General features: G+C 44.1%; 1 protein-coding gene across 5 annotated transcripts in view; it reads right to left on the bottom strand.

Moving 5' to 3' along the window:
* The window catches only part of KSR2 (kinase suppressor of ras 2), a 436,140-nt gene that overhangs the window by 345,528 nt on the left and 75,913 nt on the right, over nucleotides 1-14,699 (bottom strand). For all 5 annotated transcript variants that reach the window (XM_053205478.1, XM_053205476.1, XM_027043814.2 and 2 more), the window contains exon 2: nucleotides 1,367-1,507. In XM_053205478.1, the coding sequence (XP_053061453.1) occupies nucleotides 1,367-1,507 (141 nt within the window). The remainder of the gene's footprint in view (nucleotides 1-1,366; nucleotides 1,508-14,699) is intronic.

The following is a 14,699-nucleotide window of genomic DNA, read 5'->3' on the forward strand; positions in this document are numbered from 1 at the left end:
GTATTCACATGAAACCTCCATCCTGGGAATGAAATAACATAGAATCAAACACCATCTAGCGCGCATGCGTGAAATGGGGGGCAAGGATGGGGCAATGTGCGGGTCCTCTGTCTAGCTCAGGATCCGGTGGGTTCAGGTGAGCTGTCACAGAGGTCAAGGTCTGGAAAAAACAAAGGCCGTTTCAAGCAAGAAGTGTGCACTGAGAGAAATGGCATTTGGTCCTGCGGGGGGCGGGAGGAGGGCTCTCCTTTTTATTCATGTTTATTCATTTTTGAGAGGGGGAGGGGCAGAGAGAGGGGGACAGAGGATCTGAAGCCAGCTCTGAGCTGACAGCAGTCAGCTTCCCAAACTTCCCAAGTTAGAAGCTTAACTGACTGAGCCACCCAGGGGCCCCCAGCACCCTCACTCCTACCCAGCTCAGAGAGTCCCAGGCCAGAGGAAGAGGGAGAGAAATCACAGTGCCTCCCACATGCTCCAGAGTCCTCCCAAGCTTCCAGACCCATCCACCCACTAGCAAGGGAAGCCGCTTCATCTCTGAGCCTCAGATTCCAGATCGGCACGATGGGGATAATGGTCCCCACCTCAAAAGGTCATTGTGAGGGTCTGAACAGCCTCAACAGTTGAGGTCCTGGGTGTAAAACCCTTAGGACAATGCCTGGCCCCATGTGTTCAACGAATGTAAGTGGGTTTCACTGGGACGGGCTGGACTGGCTACTGGAAACAGCCGTGACCTGGGATCCAAGAGGGTAGGACAAAATCTCACCATCCTCGAGATTTTCAGGACGTGGTCCACTCCTATTACTATCAAAGTTTTCAACAAGCTGATACTTGCTGAATGCTACTAGGTGCCAGAGAGTGAATGTAACATTTTAGATGGATCATCTCATTTTGTCATACGAGCTACTTCAGAAGAGGAGACCATCATTACCCCACTTAACAGATGAGAAAAGTAAGGCCCTCAGTCTGGGGTGCCCAATATGGTGGCCACTGGCCACACTAATGACACACGCACTAATCACAATTCAAGTGTTCAAGAGCAAACACGTGGCCGTGGCTACCATATCGGACAGCACAGGTACAAAACATTTCCACCATAGCAGAAGGTTCTTCTGGGCAGCACTGGTCTAAGAGGTAACGTGATTTGGCCATGGTGACTGAGCTAATGAGTAGCAGGGCTGGAAGAGGACCCAGTTGAACGGAGAACCACACTCTTAACCATCTGGACAGCATTGAAGATCCTCTGTGCCTTCACCCAACACATATTTATGGAGGGCCTACCGTGTGCCAGGCACAGGCAAAAACCATCTCTCCAAGGGACCAGCATCAGCCGGTAAGGGGCAGGGGGCAGGGGACGGTCTCTAGTCACCTCTAGGACTTCTTTGCGCACATCGACGATCCGGAACCAGTGCCGGAGCTGGGGGAAGCCATCCAGCTCGGCGTTGCGTTCCTGCAGGGCCACCTTCTTCTTGCAGGACAGCTGTCGGCTGAAGTATTTCACCAGCTTGCTCTGGGGAGACAGAGGAGAACAGAGGACACATCTCAGGACACATAGGAGAACAAGCAAGAATCTTCCCATTGCCTTCACCCTGCCCAAAACCCATCCAACTCCCATTCTATTTTTTTTAGTTTATTTACTTTGACAGACAGAGAAAGAGAGCAAGCAGGGGGAAGGGCAGAAAAAGAGAGACAGAGACAGAGAGAATCCCAAGCGGGCTCCACACTGTCAGCACATAGTCCTACGTGGGGCTCGAACTCACCAACAGCGAGATCATGACCTGAGTCGAAATCAAGAGTCAGTTGCTTGACCCACTGAGCCACCCACACACTGCTCCCCTGCAACTCCTATTTTAAAGACTGGTGTCACAGCAGTGAGGAGGGACACACACTGGTAGCACTTTATTGAGGGGAGCCTTTTGGCTGCAATCTTCCACATTTCCACTGCACAAATCCTGGGACCCAACAATTCCACTTCTAAGAACTCACCTAGAGATGCCATCCTGTGCAAAGTGACTGTAAAAAGAATATTTCTTACGGTTCTACTTGCAATGGGAAAAGATGGAAAACACCCTGGGTCCATCAGCAGGAGATTCATAAATGCAGGTATATGCACACAAGGAAACTATGCAGCTATAAAATAAAGTGAGGAAGCGTGCTACCTACTCATACAGAGCAGTCTCTGAGATACATTGATAAATAAAAATAGTTTCCCATGCATGTGGGAAATGTTTACATTTACATATCTTTAAATCTTTTTTTAAACTTTTTTAATGTTTATTTATTTTTGAGAGAGAGAGAGACAGAGCATGAGTGGGAAAGTGGCAGACAGAGAGGGAGACACAGAATCCGAAGCAGGCTCCAGGCTCTGAGCTGTCAGCACAGCGCCCGACGCAGGGCTCAAACCCACGAACCGTGAGATCATGACCTGAGCCAAAGTCAGACGCTTAACCGACTGAGCCACCCAGGCGTCCCTACGTACCTTTATACCTGCAGACACTCTCTGGGAGGATTCCTAATATTCCAGGGAAGGGAAGAGTGAGGAGTGGGAAAGAAGGGTGGGAGAAACATTTTTTTGCTTTTTTTTTTTTTAGTTTTTTTTTTTTTTTAGTTTTTAACTGAAGTATAATCAACATACAGTATTGGATTCGTTTCAGTGTACAACCCAGTGATTCAACAATTCTATGTATTATGCACTATCATAAGTGGGGAAGGGCAGTGACATCTGTCACCATACAAGGTGATCACAATATTATTAACTATATTCCCAATGCTGCATTTTTCATGGGATTAAGAGGTACAAACTTCCAGGTATAAAATAAATAAGCCACGGAGATGAAAAGTACAGCAGAGAAACGTTTCATTTAAACCCTCTTGCACTATGTGAATCTTAATTCACATGCAAATATTCACAAATTCACAAATTCTTTTAGAAATGGATGGACGTGAACCCACGCTTATAGAGAGATGCCTTGACACAAGAAAGGAAAACTAGTTATATAAAAACTAACAACATTAACAAAAGAAAGGCAATCCACGTGCGCGTGAGCAGAGAACGGTACGGAAGACACGCCCCCGGCTGCTAACGAGCCACAGGAGACTCTGTGGATGGGGTGAGGAAAAGTGGTTAAGCGTAAATATATTTTTGCTTGGTTTCACTCGTTACCCAAAGCCTACTGTCATCTTTATAACTTAAAATATATTTGCAGGCTCCTGGGTGGCTCAGTTAAGCATCCGACTCTTGATTTCGGCTCAAGTCATGATCTCACGGTTGGTGAGGCACAGCCCAGCAACTCTCAATCCCTCTCTCTCTGCCCCTCCCCTGCACGTGAGCACACGTGCGCTCTCTCCCTCTCTCTCTCTCTGTCAAGATAAATAAACATTTAAAAATAAAATAAGTTTAATAAAGATCATTAAATGAAACAAAAATGAAATCCGTAGGTGTGTAAATGCCTTTGGCATTTCAAAGCACTGTCAGCCAACATTTATCAGGGAGGCAATCCTGGAATTCTAAGACCACAAAATTCGGAGCGGGGGATGATGGGAGTGGGCATCCGTTGCTTCTGTTCGGCTAGTCTGCGTTCCCCTCTTGCTGAAAAGAGTATTTCAACTTTTTTGGGGGAACCTTCCTTCTTGGGATCCCAGTCCATATGGTTCCCATAAGGCTGGTTTCACCAACCTACTTCACCTGGGTTGCAGGGTGGGCAAGTGACCCAGGCCTGGCCACGGCATTCGGATCAAGGATAACGAGTGAGCCAGACTGGGTCCCCCAAGGACCCTCCCCAGCTACCCTTCCCAAGTGCTCAGGAGACAGCCCTCACTTCCCTTTTCAGTTGGGGGTGGGGAAGGGATATCATCAGAGCAGAAGGTGCCCAGGGCCAGCCCTGCTGCCATATGGGAGAGCTTGCCTGAGACTGAAGCCCATTGGAAGAAACCAGAAAACTCATTTTTCTTCAAGAGTCTTTTATTTATCTTGGGGACAGCACAAGCTGGGAAGGGGCAGAGAGAAGGGGACAGAGAATCTGAAGTGGGCTCTGTGCTGACAGGCTGACCAGCAGCGAGCCCGACGTGGGGCTAGAACTCACAAACCACAAGATCATGACCTGACCCGAAGTCAGACACTCAACCGAGTAAGTCACCCAGGTGCCCCCTGAAAACTCATTTTTAAGTTAATATTAATTTTATTCATCTTACTAATAAAATGAAAGTTGCCTTCTTCTTGATAAGTCTACGTTCCATTGCAACCGTGGCACAAAGTTACATCAAGCTAATGTATCAATGTTCCAAGTCTCATTTGAGATCTCAATCTAGAGTTTTGGGAGTTAAGTTTACTTATTTTGAAAGAGAGTGTGTGCACAAGCAGGGGAGGGACAGAGGGGGCGGGGGGAGAGAGAGAATCCCAAGCAGGCTCCACACTGTCAGCACAGAGTTCAAGGTGGGGCTTAATCTCACGAACCATCAGATCATGACCTGAGCCAAAATCAAGAGTCGAACATTTAACTGACTGAGCCACCCAGATGCCTCTCAATCTAGAGCTTTAGAATCAAAAATGCCAAAAAGAATGTTTTTTCTCTAACTTACTTCTGAATGAATAGGGTCTGATCTATCAGTACATCAGAGCAAGGCTTTCGACTAAGATATCTACAGAACTCTCCCGTCTGTCTTTTTATTTTCTGACTTGTTTTAACCATTTTCTTTACCCAGGTACAAAAAAACAAAACCAAAAACACTTGAAAGAAATATATTTTGATGGATACACAATCATTCTTTGATTTCCAACACAAAAATTTTCCAGCCCCAGCTATGGAATCAGCCCTCTCTCCAAGGGGGAGCACTGACTGGTTCCTCTAAGTGGGAAATGGTATTTAGAAGCCAAGATTTGGGTGCTTGGTGTGCTTACTGATGTTGGGGTATCATCGTCTCCAATCCCCTCAGTGGACAACCTAGGCAATAGATGTGTGCATGTGAAATGCATCTATGTATATGTCGATGCACAAGCTTATGCCTATATTTATTTTTTCATCTATATGCATCGATAATCAATACCTCCAATCACAATCCAACACCATAGGGTTTATTCTATCCTTTTTTCTTCCCACATCTGTATCGCTCTTCTCAGGCAGTGAGAAAAACAATCCTCAGTATTTTTATTTATTTGCTCAATCTGCTGAATTTAACTTCCCAGTGCATTGGACCATTGTCCTGCTTGGATGCTCCCATCCAAGCCTCTGTTCCTGCTGGACTGACTTCTTACTCAAGCATCACTGCCTGTCTTGTGGAGATTTTCACATATGTCTGATTTGTACAAAGTTTTCTTACTTTTTGCCTATTTACCCTAATGAATAGAATTTCCTTTTTTCCTCATCCTTTCCTGAGTTCTGTCACCTCATTTTTGAGATTAAGTTGTTTTTTCAGATCCTGACCCATGTCAGTGGATTCTCAGATCCTAAACCCAGACATACTCCCATCTCTGCTTTGGTTTATAAAAATTAAATTGATCTAATGTCTGTGTGAAATGTCCAAAATGGTATTTTAAATTTTATTTCACTGAAATTAAAAAATGGAGGCCAGGGGCACCTGGGTGGCTCAGTCGGTTAAGCGTCCGACTTTGGCTCAGCTCATGATCTCATGGTTTGTGAGTTCAAGCCTCGCATCGGGCTCTGTGCTGACAGCTCAGAGCCTGGAGCCTGATTTGGATTCTGTGTCTCCCTCTCTCTCTCTCTCTGCCCCTCCCTGCTTGTGCTCTCTCAAAAATAAACATTAAAATTTTTTTTTCTAATAAAAAAATGGAAGCCATATAAAATATTTTTCTGCTAAATATAACTGCTATTTTAATAGACCTACACTTTACTTTAAAATGAAATTTTAGGGGTGCCTGGGTGGCTCAGTTGGGGAGTGTCTAACTCTTGATTTCGGCTCAGGTCATGATCCCAGGATGATGGAATTGAGCCCTGTGTCAGGCTCCGTGGTTAGCATGGAGCCTGCTTGGGATTCTCTCTCTGTGTCTCTCCCTCTACCCCTCCCCCACTCACATGCTCACACATGCTCTCTCTCAAAAAACAAAGTAAATAAATAAATACAATTGAAATTTTAGCACCTGAATTGAGATGTGCCAAAAGTGTAAAATCCATACCACATTTCAAAGACTTAGTAGGAAAAAAAAATAATGTAAAATATCCCATTAATATTTTTATACTGATTACATGTTTAAATGATAGTATTTTCCATATACCAGATTAAATACAACACATTATTAAAATGAACTTCATCTGTTTCTTTTTAATGTTTATGTTTGAGAGAGAGAGAGAAAGAGACAAAGCATGAATGGGTGAGGGACAAAGAGAGAGGGAGACACAGAATCTGAAGCAGGCTCCAGGGTCCGAGCTGTCAGCACAGAGCCCGACGCGGGGCTCGAACTCATGGACCAAGAGGTCATGACCTGAGCCGAAGTAGACGCTTAACCTATTGAGCCATCCAGGCTCCCCTCATCTGTTTCTTTGTTAATGTGGCTACTAGGAAATTTAAAATTATACACTTGGCACACACCTGGCACTCTCAATGTATTTCTAAACGACAGTGTTGCTGTAGGGTTTTATACTAAAGAAATAAGTAAGTATATTCATGAAGCTTTGCTCTAAGTTGATAATAGCCTTGGAAGACTGGAAACAATCCAACTCTTCAACAATAGGGGATGATGTAAATAAATTACAATGTGTCCATATGATCGCATATCATTAAAAACAATATATAAAATATGTATAATATTTATAATGTATAAATAATGCATGAATTTTATAAAACTATACATGTACAGGTGAATAGAAAAAGACAGGTGACTAAGATTACTAAGATTAATAACAATTATGATTAAGATCAAGATTATTAATAATGAGATTACTAATAAGTATTAAGATCAGTAAAATTATTATAATTAAGATTAGTAAAGATTATTAACAATGAGATTAATAAATATTAAGATTATTGATTGAGGGGCACCTGGGTGGCTCAGTCAGTTAGGTGTCCAACTTCAGCTCAGGTCATGATCTTGACATTCAGAGTTCAAGCCCCGCATCGGGCTCTGTGCTGACAGCTCGGAGCCTGGAGCCTGCTTCGGATTCTGTGTCTCCCGCTCTCTCTGCCCCTCCCCCACTCACATTCTGTCTGTCTGTCTCTCTCTCAAAAGTACATAAATATTTAAAAAGTTTTTCTAAGATTATTGATAGAGATTTCTATTTGCTTCTCTATAGCAAAATTAGAAAATACAATGTATAGGGGGGCCTGAGTGGCTCAGTCGGTTAAGCAGCCGACTTCAGCTCTTGTCAAGATCTCACAGTTCATGAGTTCGAGCCCCACATCAGGCTCTGAGCTGTCAGCACAGCTGAGCTGGAGCCTGCTTTGGGTTCTGTGTCTCCCTCTCTCTCTGCCCCTTGCCCACCCTTGCTCATGCTCTGTGTTTCCCTCTCTTTCAAAAATAAACATTCACAAAAACACAAAGGAACTGGTGTCATATGAGACAATACTAAAAAAGAAAACACAATGTATATGTATTACCTGCTTATTAATGGGAAAATGTTTAAAATGAGCAATGGTTTTTTTAGCACCTATGCTATCTAGTTCCAGCAAGAGGGGGACAAACCATTGAGAATGCCACAAGAAGGCAATTTGATTTTAGTCTCAGTTTTAATAGTCACTCACTTTGATTCAGGGATTGCACTTCTAGGAATGCACCCTACAGAAATACTTACACATGCACACATGGGGTAACGGCTGGCTTGTTACTGAAGCAGAGTTAGTCATTTTAAAACTTGAAAACAGTGTTTTAAAAAGTACATTGGTGCGCCTGGGTGGCTCGGTTGGTTAAGCGTCCAACTCTTGATCTTGGCTCAGGTCATGATCCCACGATTGTGAGATGGAACCCCACGTCGGGCTCCACATTGACAGCACAGAGCCTGCTTGGGATTCTCTCTCCCTCTCTCTCTCTCTGCCCCTGCCTGGCTTGTGCACGTGCATTCTCTCTCTCTCTAATTAAATAAACATTTTTTTAAAAAGGTACAGGGGTGCCTGGGTGGCTCAGTCAGTTAAACGTCCAACTTCGACTCAGGTCATGATCTCGCGGTTCATGAGTTCGAGCCCCGCGTCAGGCTCTGTGCTGACAGCTCGGACCCTGGAGCCTGCTTGGGATTCTGTGTCTCCTTCTCTCTCTGCCCCTTCCCAGCTTGCACTCTTGTCTCTCTCTCTCTCTCTCTCTCTCTCTCTCTCTCTCTCAAAAATAAACATTAAAAAAAACAGAGAGAGAGAAGAAAGAGCACAGCAGATCTCTCAGACCCTGAGATCACGCTTTTACTGGCAGTAAGTGCACCTTGCAGACTTGCTTCCTTTGCACTGATTTGAGGGCTCATTAATAACTGAAAAACCAGAAGAGCACAATATAGAACCAGAGGAAGATGACGCTCCTGTGCAGTCTTTCATTTTTCATTTCATGCTAGTGTGTTGGAGTAAGAGGCAGTGTCTTACTCCAGGGAAGAGCCAGAACCTTCGGCACCAGAACCAGGCTACCCTGAGCTCCAATCCCTGCTGCACTGCTCACAACCTCACATACGTTTCAAAACTGCTCTAAACCTCGTTTTTTTTCACCTGAAAAATGAAGATTAAAGGGCACCTACTTCACAGGATTGTGGGGAGGGTTAAAAGGGATTTTTCGTGCAAAGTGGCACTGAAGAACCACTCCGAATCATAGCTGTGGTGCTGGTTTTGTGCTACATAAGTCACAAGCATCTTCCACAGTTACCTTGGAGGGGTTATGCCCCAAATTTACTAACTACGACCATCCCCAAAAGCATTTCCAAAAAGTTAAAATTAATCTGTTTCAAAGGTATATTCTTTTTTTAAAAGATTTTTTTTAATGTTTATTTATTTGAGAGAGAGAGAGAGTGGGGAGGGGCAGAGAAGGGCAGGGGACAGGGGTTCCGTGCTGATAGCACAGAGCCCAATGCAGAGCTTGAGCCGTGAGATTGTGACCTGAGCTGAAGTCAGATGCTTAACCTAAGCCACCCAGGCACCTTTCAAAATGTATATTCTTTAAAGATCAAATGTATCCTTTCTCCAAAGCTTAAAACATACAAAGTTATACTGTAAGAAAATGTGCTTTTGGTTGCATTTAAAAAAAGAAAAAGCTGCCTTCCTAATTCATCATTTAAATCTTGATTCTGAAATTCATACGATTTAAGTCCACCCAACTTACAGAAATTGCTTAAAAGTAATACATGCTTACTTTGTTAACAATATCTATAAAGTTGGGATTTTTGCTAACTGGCCTTCCTCAGGCTTTTCTCCTAAATAAAGAGTTTTAGTGTTTATTATTCTATGCCTATATATGCCCGTGTTGGATTTCAAATATGGCAAAAGAAATAAGAATGTGGCTTCTTGACATAAATAAAAACAATGCTATCTCAACTTCTTTTTTTTAAGTTTATTTATTTATTTTGAGAGAGGGAGAGAGTGCACACACACATGAACAGGGAAGACAGAGACAGAGAGAACCCCAAGCAGGCTCTGCATGGTCAGCACAGAGCCCGACACGGGGCTCGGTATCACAACCCCAAGATCAAGAGTCGCGCGCTCTTCTGAGACAGCCAGATGCCCCAGGTTTCTTATACCTTTAATTAAGCATTCAGTGTCACAGAAGATTGAAAAACCAGACTAAGCCCTGATGTTGAATGGCAGGAGCTGGGGGGGGGGGGGGGCATGTCAATACCCTGCTCAAATACCCATTCTTGAATAGCGGCACCTCCCAAGTGCGGGTACCACTGATAACTTGAGGAGTTCCCCAGGCGTGACTTTAAGTAACAATGGATCCCATAGTAAGAGTGTCCGTCTCTATCCAAATCTCTCCTCACCCCTCTGACCATATATCCAGGAAGCATTCTCTACTCGGTGACACTGCATCTCTAACATTTGCTAATCTCTCTTTACAATAGAGAACAGGCAGGACACTGCCTTGGGCAGGTAACTAGTGAGCACAAAGTAATGACACTTTTGTTTTCATTGTGCTTATTTTCTTGACTGCCTTCCATTTAGGGCAAGTGGTACCAGTTTTCCATTATGCTAGTTGCATAATGTTTTATTTTTAAATATATATATGTTTTTAAAAATTGAGTTGGCTTGGGGTGCCTGGGTGGCTTGGTCAGTTAAGCGTTCGACTCCTGGTTTTGGCTCAGGTCGTGATCTCGCGGTTCCTGAGCTCGAGCCCCGCATCCGGCACCACAATGAGCATGGAGCCCGCTTGCGATTCTCTCTCTCTCTCTCTCTCTCTCTCTCTCTCTCTCTCTTTCTCTCTCTCAAAATAAATAAACTTAAATTTCTTTTAACAAAAAGTAAAATAAAATTGAGTTGGCTTAAAGTCCATACGAAGATATGGCAAAAAGCACAATGGTGGCATCCAACTAATGAGTTTGGGAAATACTGTTCTATAGAGTAACATTCAAATTCAGACATTATCCGGGGCTCAACTGCAGTCCATTTCTCCTTCCTCACCTCTTTCATTTCCATCCAATTCCCCAACATAGCACCTCAAATGTCGCCTCTCTATGATTTTGCTCAGGCTCCCCCATCTGGAAGTCCTTTCTATGCCTCCCTGTGGAAGATTATACAGATGCCCCAATTCCTCTATGCCTCCTGCCTCCGTACCTTTGCAATGTGCCTTACAGTTAGCTCACAAGACAGGCAGAGTCTGCGCCCACAACTCTTCCATCAGTTGGCAACGCTTCTTGCCTCAGCAGGTAGAAAAAGGCGTTGCATGGTTCTACTTGCTGTCTTAGACCTGCCATCTCCAAGAGAATGCGTCCAGGCTAATCGGTGAACCAGCTGAAGGAGGAGATACTACATAGAGCCAAGTCAAGTCTGCCCAAACATCCCAGACAAAGCCATCTCAGCTCAGGCAACAGTCAACTGTTGCCTGGCTGTTGGCTGTGAGCGAGCGCAGCCAAGATCAGAAGAACTGGGAGTCTGCAGTTGACCCCCTGAAGCATGGTCAGTGAATGTGTACGTTGTATGCAACTAAGGCTTTGTGGTTGTTTGTTACACAGCATTAGTGGGATACACAGCTAACTGAGACACCGCTCCATCCACTCATAGAAATCTGACTTTTTCTCCAGAGTCCATCTCAAATGTCACCTTCTTCAGCAAACCCTTATCAAATCTTCCCTGGCATTTTACTTTTACCTATTCTGTCATAAAATTTATCCCAGTTTCTCTTGCATTTTAACCAGTTGATAATGGGGGTACCTGGGCGGCTCAGTCGGTTAAGCATCTAACTCTTAATTTTGGCTCAGGTCATGATCTCACAGTTGTTCTGAGATTGAGCCACAGTGAGTGTGGACCCTGTGCGGGATTCTCTCTCTCTGCCCCTTCCCCATTCATGTGCTGTCTCTCTCTCTCTCTCTCTCAAAATAAATTAATAAGCATTAAAAAAATAACTGGTTAATAATGAAGACATTGGATATCTTAAAGGGTGAAGGAGCCCTTTCTAGATCTGGAAGTGTAAATCAAATGAGCATGAGTGTGGAAATAAAAGGCCCATTATTGTGCACTTTCACGTGCCAAGCCCTGGCTGAAGGGCTAACATGCACCCTAGCAGGATATCCACCCATTCCCAGAAGTGGATGTTGTGAAGATCTACAATTTACAGGTGGAGAAATTAGGCACAGAGAAGTTAAGTCATCCGTTTATAATCGCACAGCTAGTAAGTAGAGAGCTGAGATTCAAACCCAAGTCTGATTCCAAAGCCGCAATATTGCAGAAAGGATAACTTTATTTTAACTTTAATTACTTAACAAGCATTTTTTTGTTTAAAAAAAAAAAAGCTAGACCATTTCAGGTAAGGCCAAGCCAGGCTCCCTTTGCTCACTCAGCTAAGGCTGGCTGTCTTCTCCCTGGAGGTAATGGAGGTAACTACTGAGACTAGTTTGTCCAGCCCTTTTTCTATGTACATTCATGTGTGTGTGTGTATGTGTGTGTGTGTAAACTCTGCAGCAGAACTGGATGTGTAGGGTTGTTTTTTCTTTTTTTTCATGTAAATTGTACCTTATTTTTTGTTCTCAGTAGCAAGCCTCGAGAATCTTTCCCTGTTAGTTCATACAGATCTATCTCATTCTTTTTTAATCTTCTGCATGAAGGATTCCTTTGATAGCAGGGTCAAAAGCCCATGATGGGAGCAGTTCTGTGATGTCTGCTGGGGGCATCTTTGTCGGCTATGACAAAGCATTTTCAGGAATAATAGCCGGGAGAGCAGCCACCATTTACTAAATAGTTGCGGTGAGCCTGGCGCAGTGGGGTAAGTGCTTTGAGTGTGTTTGTTCATTTTTAATCCCATGCAACAATGTTAGCGGTGAGGCTGGGGTTCTGAGCCCATTGTGTGAACAAGAAAACTGAGGTGTCCACAGGTTAAACGACTTACCCAGATCCACACAACAATTTAAGTAAGGGAGCCACGGCATGATCTAGAGCTCCCTCCCTGAACGAGGATGCTGCACTAGGGGTTGCTCATGGGTCCTTCCCACAGAAGTGGAAATCCAAAGTCGGGCATGGACCCTTCATGCATCTCGGGAAGGTCCCCACGTATTGTGGGAGAAGTGAGTTTCTAAATTCCAGTTCCGAGACTTTGGCAGGTCATGTCAGCTCCCTGAGCCCCTACTTTCTCATTGGTAAGATGGACATATTCCTCCCAGGCCTGCCAAGACATCACGTGAGATACTGTCTGTGCAGAAGGCAGGCTGAGCCCTCCCCCGACACAAATACCGTGCCCTAACTCTCTGTCGAAGGAATGTTTGAATTCTGGGAGGTACTTCCAGAGTCACCCAGAGACCAGACCCACACCTGCCCAGGACCAAGAATCCAGGGGCATCCCTCACTCTGATGCATTAGGAACGAGGCAGAGAGATGGGTTTAGGAAGCAGACGGAGTAGGGAAGAAGGGCAGGGAGGGCAGCCACAGGACCAGGGCTTCCCCTTGAGGCAAAGAGGAACAAGAATTCCTTGTCCTTTCAGGGCAAGAGTGCAGCTCATCCAAGCAGGGGGAAATCCCAGAAACCCACCCTAAGCGTGAAGCTGGACTAGGCAGAGAGCAAACAACACTTCCCAAATGGGTACCCTGGGAATCAGCAGCTGCCCCCACCAGGTCCCCAAGATTGGTGGTTAGAATAACAGCAGCGATCAGCCAACAGGGGTTCTCCCCGAGCCAAATGCTGCGATAAACACTCCTTATGAATTGTCTATTTAATTTTCACAGTGACACGGCCATACAGGTCCAATTGATGCCCCGTTTAAAGTTGAGAAATGGTTACGTTGCATCTCTGGGTTATCGCAGGTGAGATTTATTTGCTTATTTCTGTGCATGTATATCTTACAATTTTTCCATAAGCTTGAATTAATTATATGATAAGTGGCTGCATACCTCATGAAACTCAGACATTTACCAACAAGAGAGACACGGGCATTGTCAGCCATTTCATTAAGTTTTATATTTTTACTGTATTTCTGAAGATTACATGAAATCACGTGTATCAATACTTGATATCTATCTATAGATATAGATATAGATATAGATATAGATATATGATAGGTAAAATGTCAACCATTTCATTAAATAAGTTTGCATATAAACGTTTATGGGGTGCCTGGGTGGCTTAGTCACTTAAGCATCTGACTCTGGATTTGGGCTCAGGTCATGATCTCACGGTTCATGGGACTGAGCCCCATGTCGGGCTCTGTGCTGACACACAGAGCCTGCTTGGGATTCTCTCTCTCTCTGTCTCTCTGCTCCACCCCACTTGCTCCCTCTCTCAAAATAAACATTAAAAAAATTTATATATAAAAATTCATATATAGGGGCGCCTGGGTGGCTCAGTCGGTTAAGCAGCCGACTTCGGCTCAGGTCATGATCTCACAGTCTGTGAGTTCGAGCCCCACGTTGGGCTCTGTGCTGACGGCTCACAGCCTGGAGCCTGTTTCAGATTCTGTGTCTCCTTCTCTCTGACCCTCCCCCGTTCATGCTCTGTCTCTCTCTCTGTCTCAAAAATAAATAAACGTTAAAAAAAATTTTTTTTAAATTCATATATATAACTGTTATACATGTAATAATTTATACTATGTAGAACTATAGATGTAACTATAGAACTATATATAACATATATGGTTACATATCTACTAAGCATTTCATAGACATTATTTCATTGAATCTTTACAAAGTGATATCCCATTTTACAGATGAGGAGACTGAGGGCCATAGAGTTTCTGCAGCTCTCCAAGGTATCAGATGATTTTACATATTAGCTTCCTCCTTCCCCAAGTTCCTGACCATAAGAATCATCTGGAGGTGTCTGTTCAAAAATCAACCTTCCAGACCCATTTCCTAGAAAGTCTGATTCAGTGAATCTGGGGAAGGGCCAAGAATTCATAAAAAACACAAGCATCCCAATGACTCTGAGGGTCAGGCAAGCATAAGAGACATCCATCTACCGTCTGCATTATGTAATGAAAGCAGTTTGTTTCCCTGATACGCTTAAGCATCCGGATCCTTAGGCAATAAAACCAGGGCACAAACTGAGTTCTGGAAGACGGTGCAGCACCCTAGCCATGCAGTTCCCTTCCAGAGCTGTGGGTTCCTGTGAGCAGCAGGCATTTACAGAGCAGCACTGAGGCACACGACCC

The sequence above is a fragment of the Acinonyx jubatus genome, chromosome D3, assembly GCF_027475565.1.
Source record: "Acinonyx jubatus isolate Ajub_Pintada_27869175 chromosome D3, VMU_Ajub_asm_v1.0, whole genome shotgun sequence".
In the NCBI taxonomy this organism is placed as follows: Eukaryota; Metazoa; Chordata; class Mammalia; order Carnivora; family Felidae; genus Acinonyx; species Acinonyx jubatus.